Source organism: Capricornis sumatraensis, chromosome X (genome assembly GCF_032405125.1).
Source record: "Capricornis sumatraensis isolate serow.1 chromosome X, serow.2, whole genome shotgun sequence".
Classification (NCBI taxonomy): Eukaryota; Metazoa; Chordata; class Mammalia; order Artiodactyla; family Bovidae; genus Capricornis; species Capricornis sumatraensis.
In genome coordinates, this window is record NC_091092.1 from 111,149,551 (window position 1) to 111,176,028 (window position 26,478).

The 26,478-nt window shown below is 37.2% G+C and overlaps 1 protein-coding gene across 1 annotated transcript in view; it reads left to right on the plus strand.

Annotated features, from left to right (window-relative positions):
* The window catches only part of DMD (dystrophin), a 1,795,368-nt gene that overhangs the window by 258,321 nt on the left and 1,510,569 nt on the right, over positions 1-26,478 (plus strand). The window contains exons 11-12 of the mRNA XM_068961890.1: positions 1,303-1,482; positions 13,240-13,415. Of these exons, the coding sequence (XP_068817991.1) occupies positions 1,303-1,482; positions 13,240-13,415 (356 nt within the window). The remainder of the gene's footprint in view (positions 1-1,302; positions 1,483-13,239; positions 13,416-26,478) is intronic.

Here is a 26,478-nt window from a genome sequence, read left to right on the forward strand (position 1 = left end):
ATGCAGGTGGCATGCCAAAATGAGCTACATAAAGTGTCCTTTGCAGGGGGTGGGCATATATTGATTTCTCTCTGTCAATGATACTTCAGTTCATGAGCAATTGGTGCATCTGTTTCATGCTCATTTATTTGCCATATGCAATGTTAGTTGTTCTTAAATAAATTTGCATTTATTTTGGAAAGATAGGTCTCACAGCTTAGTTTATGTTCATTACACTTGCTGATGCCAATGAGAGAAGATGGTAAAACGTCCATAAAATAATTCTCTCCTTTCTTTCTTCTTAGTCTGTTTTTACAAATTAAATCAGGGTCTAGCATTGGGGAGATGGAAATGGGATTTCCCAAAGGCTAGGGTGACCTTAATGGGTAAAATGAAAGAATAAGCTGTCCTGATCTGCTAATTTCACACAAGCCACTTTGTTTATTAATTTTCTATCAACCAAAGAGCATGTGTAACCTTCCATTGCTCCTAGGAACTTTGGAAATATGAATGATATAAAAATACTTCATAAAACACATAAGCATTTAGTAAATAAGCATAGTAATTCCAAAAGATTTGTGCCATACTCAATTACTTTATTCTATTACTTAATGGGCTTTAAAATTAGCTTTAGAAGATAATTGCTCAAATAGCTGAATGTTAATTGAATAACAGATGCTAAAAAATGTAAAAGTCAGTAAACTGCATAACAAGGTTTTTATATCTGAATAATGAAAAGTATGTACAAATCATAGAAATAAAAAAAATATTGCAAATTTATTCAAAGAATCACAGCATTTCAGATTGGAAAGGCCCCTTAGCTATGCTCATCTTCTCAATTCACCATGTTCTCTTCAGTACTCCTGGCATGTGGTATTTCATTTGAATTCTATCAGAAATTAAGAGGAAATTCACTAACATCCAAGAGCCCTACCTTTCACTTTAGAACACCTCCAAATATTAAAAAGTAATTTCCATATGTCAGTCTCTGCTTTTCCTTTTGAACCAACACTACTTTTTTCCCCTGACAGTTCTTCAAGAATGTTCAGGTAGCTCATAAATGCCTCTGACTCCTTATTTATTCTAAAATAAATAAAAGTGTTTATTCTGCATCTGACTTTTATTTCTCTCTAAGCTTCTTGGGAACATTATTTGGATTATAATTTTCTACTTATATTTTTATGAACTCTTGTTCTTTTGCAGGCAGAATTATAATCTTTTCGTGTCTATACAAATAGGAAAATGCATGCAAAAGCAGATTGAACTACAGTGTTTTTTAAAATGTAACCAAGGCTTAGTCTGTGTTCTTCCTTTTTTTAACAGGTTTTAAAAACTGATCTAGAAAAAAAAAAGCAAACCATGGACAAACTCTGCTCACTCAACCAAGATCTCCTTTCAACACTGAAAAATACATTGGTTGCCCAAAAGATGGAAGCATGGTTGGACAGCTTTGCCCAGCGCTGGGATAATTTAATCCAAAAACTTGAAAAGAGTTCAGCACAGGTTAGTGATAATCAGTTCAGTTCAGTCACTCAGTCATGTCCCACTCTTTGCGACCCCATGAATCGCAGCACACCAGGCCTCCCTGTCCATCACCAACTCCCGGAGTTCACTCAGACTCACGTCCAGTGAGTCAGTGATGCCATCCAGCCATCTCATCCTCTGTCGTCCCCTTCTCCTCCTGCCCCCAATCCCTCCCAGCATCAGAGTCTTTTCCAGTGAGTCAACTCTTCTCATGAGGTGGACAAAGTATTGGAGTTTCAGCTTTAGCATCATTCCTTCCAAAGAACACCCAGGGCAGATCTCCTTTAGAATGGACTGGTTGGATCCCTTTATTAACCTGCAATAAATTATACTTGAGATTTTTGAAATCTGCAATGAGAGTGTGATACTGTAACCCTACAGAGGATGTCACTGGATTAGTCCTTGCTAAGTATTCAATTAAATAATAAAGATGGTTCTCTTGGTCGCCTTTGACACTGGAGAATGTGGGAGAGGAATGAGTGCTGGTGGGCTGAACTCATTATTGCTTTATAGGAGGGTGATGGTTCAGTCACTATGTTGTGTCTGGCTCTTCTGTAGCCCACCAGGCTCTTCCGTCCATGGGATTTCCCAGGCAAGAATACTGGAGTGAGTTGCCATTTCCTTCTCCAGCCTTAGACGATAATCCTTTCCAATTCAATGGGAATGAGGACGAGTAACTTAGACAGTCAGACAACATGGTAGGAAACTGTGTCAAAACAGTCTAACTCCAAATCATAGATCCCTGAAATAATGAGGGCCATTAATTGACCTCTGCATTTTACACATGAGAAAATTAAGTTTAGGGAGGAAAAGTGAACTGTCCAAGGAAAGTCAATGACAAGTGCAGGACTGGGGTCCACGATCTTTGATTTCACCAAAGATATCTTCCAGTTAGTGCAAGTGAGGTTATAATCAGTGGATTTTCTGCCATAGACTGTTGACTCCTAAAATCATGCAACCTAGTTATACTAACACATATAGGCTGTATATTAGGAAAACATCTATGTTATACTTGTAGTGTCATGTGGTTTTTTGTTAAGAATTGTGAATGTTTTGGTAATATATTTTTTTAATGGAGTATTTTTTAAACTTGAAACTCTTATTATCTGATATGGTTGATGGTGGAATCATGGGAAGTCATTCAAAAATTAACATCATGTTCAATAGTGTTTAATACATTCTGCCATTTTGTTTTGTGTTATACAGGCTAACTTTTACTAATTGGTCCCAGTTCATACCTCAGTGCACTGTGCATATACCCTTGTTGAAACCATATTCAATAGCTTTAGGCTTATATCTACTGTCTTGTGAGACAGTGCAGGGAATTTTGTTTTTTGAGACTTGGCATCTGATTAGTGGCATTTGGGAAATGTTTGTTGAAAGATGAAAAAATGAAATTTGAAACACTGCTCCTAAAATATATAATTTAAATGATCAGCCAACATACATAATTTTAAATCACAGTTCCATCTTTTCAAATCAAATTCATATTTAAAATTTATAACTTGAAGAAATATCAATTTCAGTCATTTCTCATAAAGTCATTGGGCAATAATAAACATTTCATTGACTGTATTTGGGGCTGTTAGTGGATATACTGGCAAAGGCAATGGCACCCCACTCCAGGACTCTTGCCTGGAAATCCAATGGACGGAGGAGCCTGGTAGGCTGCAGTCCATGGGGTCGCAAAGAGTCGGACTTGACTGAGCGACTTCACTTTCACTTTTCACTTTCATGCATTGAAGAAGGAAATGGCAACCCACTCCAGTGTTCTTGCCTGGAGAATCCCAGGGACGGGGGAGCCTGGTGGGCTGCCGTCTATGGGGTCGCACAGAGTCTGACACGACTGAAGCGACTTAGCAGCAGCAGCAGCAGCAGCAGTGGATATACTAGTGATTTTACCACCAGATCATGATTCTTCTTATATGTAATCTGGCCTTGGCTACTTTGCATGACCGTTGACATTTATGTAACAAATATGTCATACATTAGAAAGTGTTAACTTTTTAAACCAGCAGTGATATCATTCCAATATATGCCCATCAGCTCCATAGGTTATTGGTGCTGTAAAATGACCAGTTACCATATTAAGAAAGACTGGCATTATTTGAAAAAGAAAGATATTTTGAAATATGTCTCTTTAAAGGGATATATTCATGGAAGTGTAACTGTTAACAACAGGTTGCACTCTGGTTCATTTGGACTATTGGCAGTGGTTTTCCAAACTTGAGTCTGCCTGATAGTTACCTGGGAAACTGATTCAAATGCATGGTCCTAGATTCCGTGCTCAGAAAATCTCATTCAGTAGGCTTGTAATCTATATGCAGCTTTTGATAAAGTCTGCCAAACATATTTTTTGAAAACATTGAATTGGTAAGACAATGACATATATGCCAGTCCCTACATTCTGGTGTTCCTCAGTACTGCCTGAAATGGGAAGAAGAGAGACCTTTCTGGCAGTGTAATATTTAAATATACTCATTCTGTAGAATGATACTTGTGCATCTCATCAAAATCTTACTGGTTTAATTATTTAAGTTGGTTAATAAAAAAAAAAACTTAGAAGCCTTATTTTTTAATGGCTGAAAAGTTATGAGACTTTGACCTTGGGCAACTTACTTAACCTCCTATTTTTGAATTTTTCAAAATCTGTGATAAACTAGTACTAGCTTTGATTTGTTTACTTCTCTATAAATTGACTTCCAACATATAATATAACTCTGTTCCACTTGCTCCCTGGGATTTGATGAGAATAAAATGAAGCCATAGACATGAAAGCATTTTGAGGGAAAAAATAAAGATTCTCTTGATATGCAAGGCATACTGTTTAGTGAGTCTGGATGGCTTGTTATAGTTCACTGTGATTTTTTTAAAGATGTTTTTATGTAGACCATTTTGGAAGTCTGTACTGAATGTTACAATATTGCTTCTGCTGTCTATGTCCTACTTTTTTGTCCATGAGGCATGTGGGATCTTAGTTCTCCAACCAGGGAGCAAACCCTCCCCCCTGCATTGGAAGGCGAAGTCCTAACCACCGCACTACCATGAAAATCCCAAGTCTACTATGATTTTTTTAAACAGTTTCTTTTTAAACCGTTTTACACTCCTATACCAGACCAGAAGCAAATAAACAACATAATATTAGCAGTTTGCTTCCTCAGTTGCTAAACTTGAGCCTTTCTTAAGCGCATGTCTCAGTTTTCACTCTTCAGTTTTTCCCCAAAATGTACCATCATAGACCCATCCAAATCATTGCTAGGGGCTTGGGACTCTTAACAGGATAAGAAGGAAGCTACCCAGGGAAATAGGAATTAAAAGGAGATAGACTGAGACAAGAAATAATATCTCATAACTAAAAACAAAAATTGATTTTTCTTACTCATCAGATTGAATTTGATCAAAATGGCATAAGAATTCCAAGAACGTTGAGAGTATGGTTTTGACTTTAAAGAACAGAACTCACTTGTATGCATACATTCCAGCATGTTTGTCGGAGAAAAATAGTCCCATTAATGACACAGTATGCTCAGTCTTTTAAAAATTATTTTAAATGATTGTTGTAAAGAATGAGCACAGTTCTGGTAATAGTAAAATCCAGTAGGATATAGGCATTGGAACTGAGATGACAAGGCATCTGTTTATGCTCATATAAAGAGCATCGTGTGCCTGAAATTTTGACTGCTATTCAGGTCAAGGCTTTGAGGGATTTTGACCTTGTGAAACAGTAGCGTGGCAAGAGATCAAAACTTGAAAAGGGAAAAAAAAAGCAACTATGAGGGCTTCTCTCTTGCATTTCAAAATCAGCTTTGTCTTGAATAACACCTGAACACAAGCTAAAGATGCTGAAGTTGATAAGAAGGTGGCCTAAGAAAATAGAAATACTTTTTGTTTCCAAAAGTTAAAAAGAATAATAACCCTTGCCACGTGGTTCCTTAAAATGAGAAAAGAGAACAAATGAAATATACCCTGAATTGACTTATTTAAATACTTAAATGACCCTATGTGTCCTCTATATTTTTTGTAAATGTGCTTGCTTGTTGACATTTACTCAGCTGCTTTTTTTCCCCTAAATATCGTGCCCCTGAAGAACATATTTATATTTTGATTGTAACTAGGGAATAAGATAGTCAGAAATTCATTATAGTTAATATTTTAAACTTAAATATAATTTCAATGGTTTGAAATATTATTTTCCGCCATTGAACTGAAATCATAGTATACTATGGAAAGAGGACATTATTCATTTGCTCTATAATTTATTATGGTAATTAATGTTAGACTTAGCAGCAGGTATTTAGATGTAAGAAGGTATCTATCTAGATAAGTCCCAAAGTCTATAGTCTTGTGATTTTTAAATAGAGAAAATTATCTTCTTTGCCAGAAGTAGGCAACATTCTATGACTCATATAAGTTCATAGATGTTATTCCCATTTCATCAATATTTTGCTATATTTCTAATGAGCATTTTTGTGATGTTCTGAACTATAAGCACAAAAATCTAAAAATAAAATTAATATACTCAGAATTCTCCTCCTCTTGAACATGAGCATTCATATTATGCTTTGTAAGTCTGTTTCTGTCCTCACACATCCCCAAATAGAGAAAGTGGTTATTATGTATGAATATGTCTGTTCTACATTATTTATATCCTGTAGAGAGTTTTCAAACTCCTGCCAGACATGTGAGTAATGTAAAACATGGTTGAAGATAATAAGCTAGTATTTTTTATAATACCAGAAATGCAAATAGATGCAAAAGCATTAAGATGAAAATTTCTGTATTTGCCTTTCTTTCCTGAGTCCATGCTTATTTTTTAGAGATCCCTGGTTTTACTCTCTATAAAATATTTTACATGCACATTCTGACTATACCTGTTCTCAAAGCATTATTTTGTAGACCTCTTGATACATAAAATGTAGTTACGATTGGTTTGCCTCTCATCCTTTTGCCAATGATTTTAATTAAAAATACTCTAAGGCCTTTCAATTGACAACCCTTTTCAGTGGTTCCTGAAAGCTCTCCAAGTCTAATCAGTCTGCTGCCAATTAAAAAACAATTTTAATGGCTTTATAAAACCTAGAATTAAAGTAAAATTTCCTCACTTCTTTTAGGTTTTTTATCTTACTTAATTCATGGTCTAACCATCTTGAATTTTAGAGCATCTTTTGGTTAATTGCTTAGGTTAAAGGTTTGATTAGAAAATTTCCAAGTTACAACTCAAATAACTTTGGGAAATAGCTGTATTCTTTTGCTCCCTTCAGCTAAAGTAGAGGTTTGACAACGGGCCTTGTGTATTTCAGTGCAATTGGTTTTATGTTGTAAATTCATTTATCCGCTACAACATAAAATGTTGTAGGCACTGCAAATTTAAGAGACTAGAGTTGAATTAACTGTTGGAACTGCTCATTTCTTACTTATAAAATGAAAAAATTGGCCTACGAAGATCTCTGTAGTGCCCTTCCAATTTTAAATGTTTATGATGCATTTCTCTTTGCTTGAAATTTTATATAAAACTCTGGAGTAATTAGCAAAGAGATTCCAAGTATCTCTACTATATAAATCTCAGGAGTCAGCTGGAAGATGATAATAAAAATAAAATTTTCTTCCTATTCAAAGAAGGCTGAATTCTGAAATAGTTACTCATCATGAATATGTAATTAAAATACCATGAAGATAAAATACTCAGCCTCTATATGATAAATCTGTTGTCTGCTGACAATAAATAACACATCAAGAAATATACAAGGGTTTTTTTTTTCTTTTTTCTGTATGCTTAATAATCTGCATCGCTAGTTAAAGAAGGTGTCCCATTGCTTTATGTCTGATGGTGTAAAGAAGAAGGTCAAGTGGATCAGAAAAAGTAAATCTCATTGCTTGTTGAATTTTTGCAAAATGTAGTTAATTCACACAGTTGCTCAAGTTCTGTGTTTAATACATATCATGAAGCCAACAGATATCTCTTCTTTCTAGCAATTTGTATGAAAGAGAATTTGAAGTGAGGGACAAAATACATAAAATTAAATGGCACCCCACTCCAGAACTCTTGCCTAGAGAGTTCTATGGACGGAGGAGCCTGGTGGGCTGCAGTCCACGGGGTCACTAAGAGTTGGACTCGATTGAACGACTTCACTTTCACTTTTCACTTTCATGCATTGGAGAAGGAAATGGCAACCCACTCCAGTGTTCTTGCCTGGAGAATCCCAGGGACAGGGGAGCCTGGTGGGCTGCTGTCTATGGGGTCGCACAGAGTTGGACACAACTGAAGTGACTTAGCAGCAGCAGAGTTTTACAGAATAAACCTTAATTATTAGATAATATTTTCTTAAATGGGAGAATGACTTCTTTTATGATATCTCTTCAGTATTGACTCTTATCGTGCCCAAGATTCTAATGTCAGTATCTTCAAGAAGCTATACTGCCTTAATATCAGTATCAAAGTAGGAAAGTAGCTGTTAACTACAATTTAGTTACCAAGCCACTCTCATGAACTTGAGCACTCCTTCGTGCTACACCTAGCCTTGGTAATTCCTCTGCGCTTGTTCATGAGATAGAGCATTTTATAGTCTTTTGATTAATAATCCAGCTTCCTTTGTGAGCACCTGACCTTTTACCCCAGTTTCCTCATGAAGTTCAACCTATAAATCCTTTCTGTGCTTAGAACTGGAATCCTTACATCACCAGGTAGGTATGCCTCGTGCTACCATGCCTATAGAGATCATTTTAAGCCTGGCTACCAATTATCAGCTAAAGCTGTTGCTGTGATTATGCAATATGTTTTACGCTGTAGAACTGCAGTCTCCCCATACCCATTAAAGGTCAGTCATCACTCTAAAGTTGGATACGTATAAACAACACAACTAGAAACTTCAATCCATGCTTGTCAACCTGCTTGTACCATTTTTTAAAAATCAGATATTTTTTCATTTGATTGGTTTTGCACAGATTTTATTATTATTATTATAGTTTATCAGGAAATAAAGGGCTTTAAGATTGTCATATGCCATTGTGTATACCTTCTGTCTTCTTCTAACTTTGTATATATATATGTGTGTGTACACAAACATCATACCCAATTACACCTCTTAAAGTCACCATTCAGACATTTGAACAGGTGTGGCAGCAAGTGATCACAGCTACTAAGAGCTGGATTAAGGAACAATCGGATTAGGGTTTATAGTTCTGCTGTGCTGCTTACAAGTTGAATCTGTCTGAAATTTTTACTTCTAATCTATAAAATGGAAATAACCTTAGTACTTGTTCTTAGGGCCATTGTGAGGTATGACAGCTACCACTATTAAGCCTTTACTGCTTAAGTAAACACCTAGCTTAATGCCTGAAACATGCAGAGAGCTCTGTAACTTGTAGCTTTTATTACAAGTATTTTAATACTAATAAAAATGATAATAAATGAGGTAACTGATTTTTTGTACATTAAATCTCTTTTAGTAAGTTTTTGAAAAATGTTTAAATAGTATCTCACAATGCCAGTAGAAGTCTCTAACCTCGAAGAACTTACAAAGTCAAGACTATTTAAATAATTAAATGGACAATTAAAAGGTGCAATTAAGAATACAAGCCAAACTGAAAGAATGATAACAGCACAAAGTTAATTTAAAATGTAAGAACAGGTGGTAAGTACAACTAGTTTCCCATAAGAAGCTGGCCATAGTAATGGAAAATAAATATTTCCTTTCATTACATGCTCTTTTATATTATTGAAATATGCTTGAATGTACATATAGTTCCTTTTCACAATGTGCATTTTTAAACAAATGGAAGAGAAAATGTAAAGAAAGATTTTCATTGTTTGAAAATAGTATGGATTTTCCAGACCTACTCAAATTATACAGCCTTATTGAAAAAAGATAAACACCCTAGAATGATCAAGATACTGGGCATGTGCTCTTCTAATTTTTCTCACGATGGGAAAAATGTAAAATTTGGAAATTAACATATATCTCTTCATGAGTAAGGGTCAGTATAGAAATATTCCCGAATTTTCTCTGAACTTTTCAGTGGTTATTACTAATGTGTATCCAGAGAGTACTTACTGGGTTCAAACATTACATAGTTGAATTCTTGCGACCAGGATGGGCTATGTGTTTGGCGAGGTTCAGTGCAGAATGAATATACAGGGGTTCTTTCCCAAAATTGTTAAGAATGTCAAGAGAGTGACGGCAGAGCATGAAACCAAGTGTGAAATCCTTTTGAGTGAGGGGACCTGGGTGACTACATGAGTTGTACACCCATGATGCAGGTCTTGTTTACAATACTCTTGTGAGAAATATATTCCTATTCATATTTTACATATGAATAAGAAAACAAACCAAAGCTCTGAAAGTATAACCAGCCTGCCTCAAATGTTACAGGATGTGAACTGTGAATCTGGTGTTTGAAAATTGTGGAGCCTGACTTAAGGACCTCCACTTTAATCATTGTAAAAGGAACTAGCTTCCAAACCTAAAGACAAATAATTCTAAACTAATTCTTTTCCATTTTTAGTAGCTAGTTAACTGATATTTCAAGGGGATAGTATTTAAAAACAAACGTCTTTGGTTTTCATGAAGATTTGCTTGCAATTATTTTGCATACCTGAATTTTTCATATGGAACTCACCTTATTTCATAGTTATTGGTGTGGTTGTCACCTTCACTACTATACTGTGAGATATCTAAAAATAGAGATTCCATTGTATTCATTTCCTGGATGTCCTTTATATACTTATATATCTGATATGATACTGATATAAACATTGTGATTCAGCTGCTGAATAACTTCTGCAATTTTAGATTGCTTTAATGGAATATTATGTCCAAAGCCAGAAAATCTATGTTTTGGAGCACCAGTCAGATTAAATCTAGTTCTAGCAAGTGTCTGGTATTATAGAGCTTGTAAATAAGATTTATCAGAGTCATGGTTATCAAGCCTCAGACCTTTAAGATTGTCAGGTAGAAACAATATTCACCTTACTCTGTGGTTCAGGGTTCAAGATAGATTTTATTTTATTATTGTATTGCTATTCATTGACTTTTTAGGCTGCACCCAACCAGGGATCAAACCCGTGCCTCCTGTAGCAGAAGCACAGAGTGCTAACAACTGGACCTCAGGGGAATTCCCAAAGAAAATGAAGTCAAAATAATGCAGGCTTCCACTAGGTGTAAAAGATCTTTGCCAATGGGAAAATTTGCTGCCATACTCAGGAAGGACTTGTCTGCTTCTGGAAGTAGTGAATCCTGTAATAAAGAGGAGGTTATACTCAGTGACCTCCATAATCCCTTCCTGCTTATATTTTTAATGATTCTAACAGATAATTAAGCGTTCACAGTCAATAGCTAAAGCCATGGGGAAATTTAGTACCTAACATTGTTTGTTATTCTGGTGTAGGTTTTGAAAGTAATTATGAGTCTATTATATATCATGAATTTTATCCTATATTTGTAGGGTCAGTGCACAGATGTTTTCTTATATCATCATCACTAAAGAAATAAGTGATGCAGTACAGTGATAATTATAATATAGAACAATTACACAAGTCTGCTATTATTTGATGAAAAATTATTGTTTTTTTCTTTCGTATAAGCTTTGCTGTGTTCTTAAACGTCTTTTCATAATATATGATGTTGCTGTTATTCTTTACCCTCCATGGGCACTTCAATGAATTTCATAATAAGTATCAATGAGAGGATATTATAACATTTTAGAAACTAATTTCACAGCCAAATACTCAACACACATATTTCATAACATTGGATATAACTACAAAAAAAAAAAAAAGTTTTGTATTTTTGAAATCTCTGCACTTTGGTGTCTGCACATATAAAGGTAGAAATTTGCCATCAGAACAATATTTTCTTCAAGCCATCATTGTATATCAAAACAATATGCCCATAGTTAAAAAATATTACTTTGAAAAAATTAAATCCTCTTTAAATCGAAGTTAAAAACTCGGTGTTCAGGACTTCCTTGGTGGTCCAGAGGTTAGGACTCTGTGGTTTCACTGCAGGGGGCAGGGTTCAATCGCTAGTCCAGGAGCTGAGAGCCTGCGAGTCACATGGCTCGGCCAGAAAACTTCCCCATACCATGCCCCCTCCCTCCTCCCCCCCCAAAATTTTGTATTCTTTTTGGTCAAAGGTAAAATTAATTTGATCATGCAATTGTCATTTCGTGTTGAGTTCAGTTAGGCTTGAGGTTTTATTTCAAGCATTTAAAAAAAACCATGCTACTCTCTGCTTTCATTTTGAGATAACTCGTCAGTGGACTATATAATTATCATTTGAAGCTCAGTGATTGATTCTAAATAATGTATCTATGGAGATCTTAGAGAAGATAAAATCTGTGCTTGACACATGTAGAAACATGATATCTCTTAATTTTTTTTAAAATCTATTTAGACTATCAAAATGGTAGTCCCTAAGGCCTTGGCGTTTGTAAAGATATGGCTTGCACAAAGGGTAGCACTTTTAAAGTGCATTTGTCCAAAGCATTTTTGCATAAGGTATCATGAAAAAAAGATTTCATTACCACATGCCAATTCCTATGTGGAAGCTAAAATAAGATTATGAGGCTTTCCTGATTGCCTCCCATTGAGGGAATTGGTCATCATGTGTAAGGCAGGGAGGTTCCTCCAAACCTTTTCCTTATCTCTTGACAAATTCAGGAAAATCAGTCAAACTAATCTTGGCCCCAACCGAATGCTTGTCAAGTACCTGTGAGTGGAGCCATAGCAGTTCATAGCAGACCTGTTTTGGTCTCCTTGGATATAGATCTTCAGAAAAATTTTGACTACTAGAAGTGTAATGATTAATATCACAAGAAATAACTTTTTACTCCTCATAACTGAGGACTGTAAGGCAGCATTGGTGGTTAAGGCAGGAGAGTGTCTCACTGTTTGTGATTTATCAGTCTGATAATGACTGTGTAGTGAAGGGATGACCTCTCATGATGGCTCACAAAACATATTATTCCGAAGAGTTTTGACCTATATCTTTAAAAAAAGAAAACAACAACAACAAAAACTTTTTAACGTCTGAACACAAAGTATGATTCTAAACTGAGAAGACTCGAATGCTAATTTTGGATACTCAAATGTTTTAACTCAATCACTAATTTAAATCAAGAGCAGTATGCTTTTTAGCATTTGAAGAACATTCAGCTTAAATGTATTTCTAGACTGATCACAACTTGATATTAACCATTTACTATAATTTAAAGACAGATCACTTGCTTGATTAAAAAGTCATTTGTTACACAGTTCAAAGAATTTTGTGTCAAAATTTACAGACTATAAATAATCATATATATGAAAACCAAAGATGCATTCAATGAACTGTTTAATAAACATGTAGAGTGAGCCAGGAGTGAAATTGGTCCCGGAATACTTTAGCAAAATGTATGTTAGCATCGTGAACACTTTAAACAGCATGTCTAATTAAATGTCAGAATGACACCCTAAATTTTCCTCCTTTGCCCCCTTTATTTCCCATAGCTGGACCAATAAATTGAAGAGGCACTAAGTTTACTCCTGGTTTTGAGATTACTTGCCTTTATGATTTCAGTCAACATAACTTGAGTCAGATAAAACAATTTGATTTGGGTTCAATATGGTGCTATTTTGATCTGAAGGTCAATTTACCAACAAGCAGGAACAGTTTCTCATTATTTTCTTTCCCCGCTCCGAGCAGTCTTTACTGAAGTCTTTCAAGCAATGTGTGACCTCTGTTTCAATACTTCTTGCAGATTTCACAGGCTGTCACCACCACTCAGCCATCACTAACACAGACAACTGTAATGGAAACGGTAACTATGGTGACTACGAGGGAGCAAATCCTGGTAAAGCATGCCCAAGAGGAACTCCCCCCACCACCTCCCCAAAAGAAGAGGCAGATTATTGTGGATTCGGAAATTAAGAAAAGGTGAGAAGCTCTTGCTCATGGCTTTATCCTCAAGCAAGGGTAATTGTTAAGAAGGACAACTCACTTACAGCTATTTTGATGGCAGTGTTTTTACTTAGTTTTCCCAGAAGGCTCTGGTGTCTATAATGTCAGTTAAGTTAGTGGGGAAAATTATGAAGTAAGTTGTAAAATTTCTTTAAGCAATCCCTGGCCCACCAGAAACTGAATGGTTAATGGAAATGTGAGTTTTTTTTTCTGGATTGAAAGAGGAAACTGCAAGTGATGAACTGCCATGGATACAGTTTATCCTGAAAGTTTCCTTTTTTTCTAATCAAGAGCCTGCTTATTCAGTGCTACTTTTGCATTAAATGCCTTTTCCAAGTAATGGAAAGGACATTTTCATGAGGAAGAACTACACCTATAATAGACATGATCCATTCTGTTAGTTTACGAGAACATAATGTCTCAATCTGCGCGTCCTAAATCAGGAGTAATTACAGAACAGATTTCCTGTTCTTTGATATTTATAAAGTCTTATCTTGAAGGTGTTAGAATTCTTAACTGATCTTTTTGTGGATATTCTCAACTAGACATTGTAGATAAGTAAGGTATTATGTAAATTGGTAGATATATTAAAATAGGAATAAAATGTCATAAATGCAAAAGCTTAGCATGAAAATCAGAAAAATGGTACAATTTCCTTTTCATGCCAATTATTATAATTCTAAGATTAAGAGAGAACATTAAAATCTGCCTTACATTTCTAAGCAGCATTATATTGGGGGATGCATGGAACACTTGACATTAGAATTTGTGTATACAAGGGTAGGGAAACATGAGAATAACATGTACGTAAAAACAGTGTCAGATGTTTTAGGCAAAGGAAGAAACATCTGGAGAAGTTTTAAGGTACATCATTTGGGACTTTCTTTTTTTTTTTTTTTTCCATTTGGGACTTTCAATGTTGTGATTTAGTCGCTAAATTGTGTCCAACTCTTGCGACCTCATGGACTGTAGCCCGCCAGGCTGCTGTGTCCACGATATTTCTGAAGCAAGAATTCTGGAGTGGGTTGCCATTTTCCTTCTCCAGGGTCCCCAACCCAGGAATCAAACCCCTGTCTCCTGCATTGGCAGGCAGATTCATTACCACTGAGCCACCAGGTAAGCCCTGGAACTTTCAATACTTCCCTGTTAATCCGTGACTTATAACCTACTTTCATAATTCCACAGTACACAGAAGGGCTTTTCTCCCTGGCTGGAGCTGCTTGGCTGAGTTAATTCTCTTGTCCAGAGCTCAACAAATTAAAACCTACAGGCTCAGTCCACCCCACTGCCGGTTTTTGTATGGCCCATGAGCTAAGAACTGTTTTTACATTTTTAAATGGTTGAAAATAACCAAAAGAATTTCATGACATGTGAAAAATTTTGGAAATTCAAAGGTCAGTGTCCACAAGTAAGGTTTTATCGAAGCAACATTGGACTCATCCTCCTATGTGTCATCCTTGGTTGTTTTCACATCACAAAGGCAGGGTTGGGTAGTTGTTGCAGAGAGTATATGACCTACAAATCCCCAAATATTTACAATCTGCCCCTTTATAGGAAAATTTTACTCAGCCTTGTTCCTATCAGATGGTTCTCAGATCTTTGAATATTGGCATTCTATGTGGGATGACAACTTCCAAGAATTCTGCTCATGAGAGTGGTTGAAATTTTAACATTCATTGATGGAGAAAGAATATGACAGCAAAAATAAATCAGTAAAGCTCTTAATGAATTTGCCTTTTATTAATCTTAATAGCATGGCTATTAATTTGATGCCTTGTTCAATATATGTCTACAGACAATGCCTGGTAGGCACATGGATTTATGGATCCTTTGCAACAACCTAACAGCTTTCCAACAAATATCTAAGCAGAGCAATATGGAAACCTAGTTAACTTACCCTCCTAATGTATTCATGACCCTCCTAATACGGATATTAACAGAGCAGGTTGATTCCTATTTATCTCTATCTTCAAAACCGTCTTCTTGGTTCCTGTATTTGGTTAGGAAAAATGTGTTCTGAGCACATTTTTGTTTTCAAGAGAGTGTGACTAAGTGGTGAAATGTTTTGTCTCCTAAATTCTGTTTGTATCATATGCTCTCAGCCATTTTTTTTAAAGTTCTTTGAACGACATGTCCAATTAGGAACCTAAAGGATATATTATTTAAATAAAAGCTGACACTTATTGAAGATTTTATTATGTACTCAGCACTAGATTAAATGCTTTATTTGCATAGCTCATTTATTCTTCCCACTGACCCTACCAAATAGCCATACCCACCAAATAGTTATGGCTATTACTACTATTACACACAGCTTCAGAGTGCCTGTGTCAGGGTTTCAGCTGAAGGAACCTGACAACAGAACCTGGACTGTGCAGTTAAATGCTTCTTTGGTAGATAAATGACCAAGGTGATCTTAGGTCTCTGTTTGCCTGAATCATCACAAATTATAACTTTTGTTCCAGCATAATTATCTAAAGCACCAACTTTCACTCTCAGATGTGTCCTGATTTGGACAGTAGGGTAACAGAGACACTCTGTGTAAGAGTCAAGATTGACCCTTTTAGACTGAACAAAGAGAGCAAATGAGCAGACATTTAGGCACAATTAAATTGAGTAAGTGATAATTGTCTATAGGATGGGAATTGATTGAAATATTGTAAGAGTTCCAGAGGTGTCGCAAACATGACTGAAAACATCATGGTGGCTAGCATTTCTTTCTTTTCCCAGGTGAGAACTACTAGTGTTTAACTGCAAAGAGTGTAGTGTTGACAACCTATTGAATGCTGATTAAAAAAAAAAATATCTTTTTTCAGCTACTCTGACACACTACTGTTCTACCCCTACTATTCTTTACCTGACTTGTTTTCTTCCTTTTCTTCCTTTTACCTAATTCTTATGGTAGTATCTCATAAATCCAAATCTTTTTGCCCTTCTGACTTCTTTATCTGAATTACTCCCTCTCGATGATTCAAGTCTGACTCTCAATGAATGACTCCCAAATTTCATAGCTTCATATCTGACACTTTCCCTCAGATTTTACTTTCTATCTTTAAATCTACGATCTGGGTACTTCTACTACTGCTCTAGGCAGTGCTTCAGTTTTTATCAATTCCAAACATTTGTTGCCTCCAATTACCCACACCTAGTTACTCAGACTGGAGAAGGCGATGGCACCCCACTCCAGTACTCTTGCCTGGAAAATCCCGTGGATGGAGGAGCCTGGTAGGCTGCAGTCCATGGGGTCGTGAAGAGTCGGACACGACTGAGAGACTTCACTTTCACTTTTTACCTTCATGCATTGGAGAAGGAAATGGCAACCCACTCCAGTGTTCTTGCCTGGAGAATCCCAGGGATGGGGGAGCCTGGTGGGCTGCCTTCTCTGGGGTCGCACAGAGTCAGACACAACTGAAGTGACTTAGCAGCAGCAGCAATTACTCAGACATTGCACACGTGTTTTAGTTTTTCTAACTCATTGCCTGCATACCTAAAGAAGTAGGAAATATTGGAAAAATCATGGACTTTGGAATCAGGATTACTCAGGTTTGAAATCTGCCTGTTTTAATTACTAGCTTATGATTCCAGCAAATTATCTAATATCTGTGCCTCAGATTCAATATCCTCACTTTATTAAACACTGGCTGTGAGGATTAAGTAAGAAGCATTTAATACAGTTGCCTGTAGGGTAGTAAGAATACAACAAGTGCCATAGCTAGTGGTCTTGCTTGCTTATGTTAATGCTGTGGAGGTAGAGGCAATGGTGGAAATGATGGTGGTAATTGAGGTAGTGATGGTAGTGAAGATGATGGTTGGTAGAGAAGGTAGAGATGGTGGTCATGTACTATTGGGGAAATAAATTCTGTAATAAGCATCCTCTGAATCTTACCAGATATAACAGAAAATTAACTTTTCATCTTCTTCTTCAAAACAGAATTTACTGTCTGACTTCTCCATTTCTGTTCTTTACTTTTTTCCTTAATTATTATTATTACACTATATTATTGGGCAAGTGTCATCATTTTAGCCATTTTCCAGTCATTCTGTCAATGCCATGCCTTAAGCCATATACCTCCTTGTGGCCAATTTGCCCCTCCCCTTTCTGATTAATCTGCCTTCAATTAATGTACCTAAAGTATTGCTTTTATGCTGACCCTCTTGGCTTGAGATCCCTATGACTCCAGTTGTCTCCACAATAAAACACAAATCCCTTCCTGTGGTATAAAATGTTTCTCCCACCTATTTTATGTATATGTGCTCAGTCATATCTGACTCTTTGTGATCCCATGGACTGCAGCCCGCCAGCCTCATCTGTCCATGGGATTTCCCAGGCCAAAATACTGGAGTGAGTTGCTGTGCCCTCCTCCAGGGGATCCTGCCAACCCAGGGATCAAACCCACGTCTCCTGCATTGTAGGTGGAGCCATCAGGGAAGACCAGTTTTAAGTGTAGCTTCCCCTGAATCTTTCCTCTTCATCCAGTATGTTATATTCATTTTTTTGCTATATGCCTCAGTGTCACCCACATAAAGTTTTTTCATCACCAATCACACCAAAATAATTGTTATCTGATTTTTAAACATTTTACTTAGATTTCATACATAGTACCATATATGCAATAAAAATCATGAATATTTGTTGAAAGAGTAATAGAGTTCCAATTACTTGTGATAACTCAAAATCTTATTTTTCAGTAGCATTTAAATAATTCCTTCTACTTCTTCATGGATTTTTTTTTTTTAACAACAAACAAATGAACATCCTGATAATCTTTAATATTATAATTTCACCCATTAGGACATCATTATTTACTTGCAGTGATTTTGGAGCCCAAAAAAATAAAGTCTGACACTGTTTCCACTGTTTCCCCATCTATTTGCCATGAAGTGATGGGACCTGATGCCATGATCTTTGTTTTCTGAATGAACTTTAAGCCAACTTTTTCACTCTCCTCTTTCACTTTCATCAAGAGGCTTTTTAGTTCCTCTTCACTTTCTGCCATAAGGGTGGTGTCATCTGCATATCTGAGGTTATTGAGATTTCTCCCGGCAATCTTGATTCCAGCTTGTGCTTCTTCCAGCCCAGCGTTTCTCATGATGTACTCTGCATATAATGAAATAAGCAGGGTGACAATATACAGCCTTGACATACTCCTTTTCCTATTTGGAACCAGTCTGTTGTTCCATGTCCAGTTCTAACTGTTGCTTCCTGACCTGCATATAGGTTTCTCAAGAGGCAGGTCAGGTGGTCTGGTATTCCCATCTCTTTCAGAATTTTCCACAGTTGATTGTGGGTGATTGCAGCCATGAAATTAAAAGATGCTTACTCCTTGGAAGAAAAGTTATGACCAACCTAGAAAGCATATTGAAAAGCAGAGACATTACTTTGCCAACAGAGCTCCATCTAGTCAAGGCTATGGTTTTTCCTGTGGTCATGTATGGATGTGAAAGTTGGACTGTGAAGAAGGCTGAGTGCCGAAGAATTGATGCTTTTGAACTGTGGTGTTGGAGAAGACTCTTGAGAGTCCCTTGGACTGCAAGGAGATCCAACCAGTCCATTCTGAAGGAGATCAGCCCTGGGATTTCTTTGGAGGGAATGATGCTAAAGCTGAAACTTCAGTACTTTGGCCACCTCATGCGAAGAGTTGACTCATTGGAAAAGACTGATGCTTGGAGGGATTGGGGGCAGGAGGAGAAGGGGACGACAGAGGATGAGATGGCTGGATGGCATCACTGACTCGCTGGACGTGAGTCTGAGTGAGCTCTGGGAGTTGGTGATAGACAGGGAGGCCTGGCATGCTGCAATTCATGGGGTCGCAGAGTCAGACACGACTGAGCGGCTGAACTGAACTGAACTGGTTAAGGAATTTAAAATTCAGCTTTGTACTATACTGCTGCTGCTGCTGCTAAGTCACTTCAATCGTGTCCGACTCTGTGGGACCCCATAGACGGCAGCCCACCAGGCTCCGCTCTCCCTGGGATTCTCCAGGCAAGAACACTGGAGTGGGTTGCCATTTCCTTCTCCAATGCATGAAAGTGAAAAGTGAAAGTGAAGTAGCTCAGTCGTGTCCGACTCTTAGCGACCCCATGGACTGCAGCCCACCAGGCTCCTCCACCCATGGGATTTTCCAGGCGAGAGTACTGGAGTGGGGTGTCATCGCCTTCTCCGTTGTACTACACTACACTTTCTTAATTATGTAAGGTGCATTTAGTTGACTCCTTAATAATGATACAGTTTTTACATTTGCTATATTTACTGCATAAATTGTCCTCCTTACACTGAGATATATAAAAGTGCTTAATGATCTTGGGTCACAAGGTAATTATTTCTAAAATAAATTATCCCTGTAGTTCAGTGATATTATTTTACATATAGGTAATTATCAGAGTGTGGAACCCACTCTAAGTTAGAACTAAATCTATTATACAGTTAATTGGGATTCATTGAGAAGATTCATCCCTAATCATGTAACAGTTATTTTAAGAAACTTTTCACAAAAGCTTTCATTTACATTTTTGTATCAGTGAGATGAAAACAATGGTATTTTGAATTGTTTTTTAAATAAATGCAATCTCAATAAAGATAATGTTTAAGTTATAGTGTTAATAAAAGTGTCTCTGACCTCAAAGGAAGTGTAGAGAGATTTAGAAGTAACAATTCACTGAGTCTCTATCTTCTGCTATGTAAGCAGAGAGTCTTGTTTGCTCTCTCTTGCTATGTCCCATATGCTTACTAAATGGTGGAAGAAAGTGCCTAGATAACTATGTATTTGTGTAATTATTGTATTTTCTATTTTTCAGCTTGTGTTTTTTATTTTTTTGTAAAAGTCTACTGCCTGAATAATGTTACTTTATGTCACATCCTTGGAAGGAAGTTAAATGTGTTAGATGAGATCTCTCTTTTTGCAATTTTTTTTGAAAATAATGCCTACACAATTTAAAAAATATTTACTTTAACTTTAATTCCCAAACTATAATGTGGAAGTTGAAAATCAAAACATTTTAACTTATTCAGAGAATCTAATTAGATGATTAATGTGTCTAAGAGCTCATTTTTTATTTTCTATATGATAAGTTGTTCCTAAAATAGTTGAAATGTTCATCTGATAATAATATTTTTTTTTTCCCAATGGCACTGCCCATAAAAAACAAAACCTTGCTCCTTTTATCTAAGGAAACTACACTCTAGACTTGTTTCTGGTTACAGGTTAATTGAGGTTCAGAAAGGTTAAATAACTTACTTTCAGTGGCAAACTAAAGACTAGCTACTGAGTCTCCTAATTTCTGGCCCAGTGTTACATTTGAAATGCCCTACTTCTTTTTATGTATTAGAGTCAAATGACCTTGGTCATAAACTCAAATTTCAGTTCAGAAACTACTTTTGGTGAATAATAGAAACCTTACAGACCATCTTCAGATATTCCAAAAAGATAACCATCCATTTAAGGCTCTTAAAGCTAATTTGTCATATAAATCAAGAATATCAGTAAATGTGTATTGAAGAATATAAGAATGATAATTCTAGAGGCATGCTAAGTGGCCAGAGAACAGATCAAGCAGTGATATTAATACTGCGGTACATGACACAGCATCCTTGGGGGTTTGCTAGAAGTGCAGATTTGGGGGTTGTGCCCCAAGCTTGCTGTATCAGAAGCTCTGCTTGTGGGCCCAGGAATCTTTTACAAGGTCTCTAGCTCATTCTTGATAAACCTTGAAGTTTGAGAACCCTGCCCAAGAGCAGTGGTTCTCATACTTTAGCACGCATCAGTCATTGAGAAGGCTTGTCAAATAGCAGATTACTGGTCCCAGCAGAGTTTCTGATTCAGTAGGTCTGGGGCAGTGCCTGAGAATTGTAATATCTCATAAGTTCCCAGGTGATGCTTATGCTGCTAGTTCATGGCCCACATTAAATCAGTGTACTGGAGTATCATCTTAGTTTCATCCTAATTCTTGCTTCTCTCTTCTCCAAAGTAGCCCCATCTTGTGACACCTCTAATGCTTCATGTTGAAATGATCTTTATATATGCTTGTTTCACCCCCTCAGCTCAGGGCTTCCTGAGGCCAGGGTCCATATCTTATTCCCAAAGTGTTATGGGGCCTTCGAATTTGGGGATGCCCAATACATGTTTTGAATTGAAATGTAGTATACTGAGAACTGATTTTCTAGTCATAGCAGTCGTATGAAAAAGTACTCTTCTAGAAGGCAAGGCAAAAAAGAATGCCAACCAAGAGGAAGGTAGAGCTAGCTTCCCAGAACCATAGCATGCAGTTTGTTCCCTGAGTGAAGAAAATGGTAGTCACATATATTCATCTAAAAGCAGCGGCATGGTTAAATGCAAAGAAAAGTTGATTCTAATCAGAACGTATGAACTACCACTATTTCCGTTCTTCTGAGTCTTTCTTTCCCCCTCTCATACTGTACATCCAGTGCTGAAACTGCACTCAACAAGCTTACCAGAGATCTCCTTAATTGACAGCTCCAAAGGTCGCTCTTCAGTTTATCCGTCTTGACCTCTGTGCTGTGCTTGACAGTGGTGATTAGATCCTTCTTGAAGTTTTCTGCTTTCTCAGTTTCTGAGATATTGTTCCCTCCTGTTTCTTTTCTCCTCCTAACACTTCAACTATGTCTTCCCATTCTCATCTTCCTCTCCCTTTCATGTTGATCTCCAAAAGACTTATATTTTGGCATTGTTTTCTTTTCATGGTACTCTGTTGTCCAGGGTAATGCCATTTATCATCTTGCTTTTATTAGCCATCTATACCTGATATTTTCCAAATTAATATCTCTACCGTAACCTCCATTTTGATGCTCATACCTGTAGCATCCACATATTTTTTGGGCATTTGCACCTGGATCTCTTACAGAAATCACAAATGAGGTTCTGCAGTTTAGACTGCCCATCTTTAGAGAGTATCATTCACATCATAGTTCTCATAGTTTCTACAAACAGCCTTCTAGACTTGTGCAGTGCACAGCCTGTGTAGCCATTCACAGCAGTTCTGATCTTTCCACTTTCCTAAATCCCTTTAGGTATGCCTCTTGAATTCTCTTTATTTTATCTCTTTCTGTACATCCAGGCTGCCTTTCCCCTAGTTTAGTCTCTGATACTTTTCTGCATGAAATTTTTAACTGATTTTTCTGTCTCACCCTTCTTATCCATACTCTTCACAGTATCCTGAGGGATATCTTAAAATGCAGTTTTAATTAGATCATTCCTCTGCCCGTGGTTCTTGAAATACATAGCACAGAAATTCCTTTCTGGTCTTTGGCTACCTGACTCTCCAGCTTCACTCCCTTCTCCTCTACCCATTTTTTTTAATATGCCAGTGCTACTCAAAGTAGTCTGCTAACCATTTATTACCAGTACACAATGAGATAAAGAGCTGGAACCAGAATATAAATCAATGCACTGCTGCCTTTGTCAGGAAAGTTTTGCAATTAAAAAGGAATCAAATGAAATCATGTGCTTCATGACTTAGTTGATTTCTGCTCTGATGACTTTTCTTGCACAGACTACTAACAGACAGTTCACAGACAGGCCACACACTGCATTTCAAATGGCGCTGCCTTCTGCTCAGCTTTAAAGAACCACCCTCTGATCTCTGAATGCTCAATATTCGCTCAAACTTCTGCTTCTTTGTACTGACTGTTTTCTCTGTTGAAGATCCTTTTGCCTTATGTTCCCTTTTCCAGCTCCCATATTCCTTTTCCCTAACTAACTACCTTCTCTCTCTGGGAACCTAACCTAGACATTTCTCAGCCTTGACAATCCTTCCATTCAAGCACTTGCAGAACTTCATTGTAATCATCTTGTTTTTGCATATGTGTCTCTAGTAAACTCCTTGAGGGCAGGAGACATTTATTTGCAACTCTAGAACTAAAGCACTCAATATAGAAGTTCACACATTGTACATATTGAGTAATATTCCTGGGATATCAAATGGGTATTTGTGAGTCTTGTCAGGAAAACAAAAACCACTCTAGGTGTTTCAGAGAAAGAAAACATAACCCAAGGACTTGGAGAAGGAGGTGATGAAAAGCTGGGAAGCAACATGTGAAACTATCAGAGACTAAACTAGGGAAAAGGCAGTTTGGATGTAAAGAAAGGGATAAACTAAAGAGAATTTAAGAATCACACCTGAAGAGATTTAGGGAGGTGGCAGATATTATGACCGCTGTGAATGGCTGCACAGGTTCTGCACTGCACAAGGCATCTCTACTGTGGCTTCAGTTTCCTCTGGATTGTCCCTTCCTTCATAAATCTAAACTCTTGTCTGGCCCTCCTGACACTGCTAGTCCCTGTTGGAAGGTCCCAACTTGGGGACTCTGCTGCCATCCCCCAGTGGTGTTCCTCCATCCTCCAGTATTCTTTCAGGGCCTCTAATCACAAGCAAGAGGACAAGCAATGACAGAAAATGTCTGATACAGAGAGGACAAGAAAAACATGAGGGCTGGATGCGAAAGAGCCAATGGAATGGGGCTGTGACTGCACAGAGATAGACTCTGGCCTTGAATCTTCCACTCATCAAAGATGTGACTAGAGCAAGTCACTTACTCTCACTCAGAATCTGTTTCTTCACCTCTGAAATGGAATTTATATGACTTTCCTTGTTGGCCTCCACACTGTGGATATTTTATTACATGTGTCTCTGTTGATGATTATTTAGGCAAAAATAAACATTCTCTCCCCAGGAGAGAGTTCCCAATTACTAATTTATAACAGATATCTTCCCATTACCACATTTGTGTTATAAGAGAAAATATTTTTTTCTACCATCTTCCAAGAATATTCTTATTCTTATGTCTTCCCTAGTCAGAAACCTATATCTATGAATCAACACTCAGCAAATAAAATGTTTGGCTCTCATGGACTGAATTATTCATGTCTTAAAGCCCTAACCCCAATTTGATGATGTTACTTGAAAATGGGTTATTTGGGGGAATTAGATTTAGCAGAGTTTTTGAGGGTGGGGCCTTAATGATGAGATTAGTGTCATTCTAAGAAGAGGCATCAAAAAGCCTCTTCTCTCTTGTCTTTACTATGTGAGGGTACAGTGATAAGGCAATGATGTGCAGGCCAGGAAGAGAGATCTCACCAAAAAATGAACATACTGACACCTTGATCTTGAATTTCTGCCTTCCAGAATTATGAGAAAATAAATTTGTGTTATTTAAGCCATTCATCTATAGCACTTAGTTATGTCAGCCTGAGCTGGCTTTGAGTTTTAACTAAAGTTCATAGAGATGCTCACTAAAAGAAGTACATAGGTTTCCCCGGTGGCTCAGATGGTAAAGAATCCACCTGCAATGCAGGAGACCCGTGTCCAATCTCTGGGTCAGACAGATCCTCTGGAGAAGAGAATGGCAACCCACTCCAGTATTCTTGCCTGGAGAATCCCTTGGACAGAGGAGCCTGGTGGGCTACAGTCCATGTGGTCACAAAGAGTCAGACATGACTGAGTGACTAACACACACATAGAGATGCTTACTAAAAGAGGTAGATGAATTGAAACAACTCATGATGCTAAGGAAGTGACAGTGGGGGTAGTGAGTACATATCAGATTTAAGTGGCTTTCTGCATTGTACTCGAGTTTCTAAACCTTAACTGGAAGTTATTTAAACTTTAAAAACCCACAAGATAAAAGTATGTTGAAGTCCTTTAAACTCAGCAAGCTTTCACATTGAGAGTATTTAAAGTTTAACTTGCCTCCCACAAGGTCCAATGTACCAGTCAATATATGGAGAGGTCCTTTGAACATTCTTGTGCCAATTCAGGAGAATCCAGATATGCAAATTCAATTCCTGGGTTGGGAGGATCCCCTGGAGGAGGAAATGGAAAACCCATTCCAGTATTCTTGCCTGACAAATTCCATGGACAGAGGAGCCTGGCAGTCTACAGTTCATAGGGTTTCAAACAGTCAGATGCGACTGAGCGACCGAGCACAGCACAACACAGCCCAGCACAGCACACAGTAGTCAGTATGAGTCCATAGTGTTTCAAGAATCTAGTAGTGACAGCACCATTAGTTTTCTTGCTAATTTTCATAATCATTCAACAATATCTAATGGATCACTATGATGTGCAAAGGAGTCTAGTTGCTGTGACCAAAAACCATATTTAGTCCTTTCCTCAGGAAGCTAGCATTCTCGTGGTATAAACTATGCCATGAAGAAGTACCAATAAAATGTTAGAAAAGCCATAAGTCAAAGGTCATAAAGAAAAAAGGATCACTTCCAGTCTTGTATGACAGTTAAGCATAGAAAGTTCATGGAGACATTAGCATCTGAGTATACAGTTAAAGGATAGGGGCATATTGGACTCAAGATGAGGGAAAAAAGCAATGCAGATTCAGGCTGTCCTACAAGTCTTTATATAAATGGCACTGATAAAGGGTTTTGGGTGTTTCTGTTTGCTTGGAGCAGAAATATGTGGTATGAAAGAGAGAATTAAGGGATGAGGTTAAAAGGTAGGTTGAGTTCATTGTGGGGAAAAAAATATATATACTCAATGCCAGACTAAGGAACTTTAATTTGGTCATAGAGAGCCGATGCATATTTTTGAAAGAAAGTGAAGCAATATGGCTACTGTGAACCACACTTTTTTGGCCCTCCCTCTGTGTTGGGAGAGATAGACCATGTTAACTTTATAGAGCAGGAAGGTGGTCAGCAAATTGTTCTTTAAAGAACCAGATAATCCCTATTTTAGGCTGGTGCACCATATTATTTCTTTTGCAAGAGCTCCATTCTGCTGCAGTTGGGAGAAAGCAATTCTAAACAATATGTCAATGGTGAACATGACTGTGTTCCAATAAAACTTTATTCACAAAAATGAGCAGCAAGCCAGATTTGTCCCCTGAACCATTGTTTGCCTATTCCTGCCAAAAAGGGTGAAATAGATTAGATTATTTTGCTGTTGGTGATTTTTATATATTTTTATGTATTTGCCATTTACTCTTTGTTGTAGCTTTCTTTGCAGCTTTCATTCTGGTGGTTACAAGAATGAGTTTTACTTTATCAGTCCTTAACAGAACACTAAGACGGAT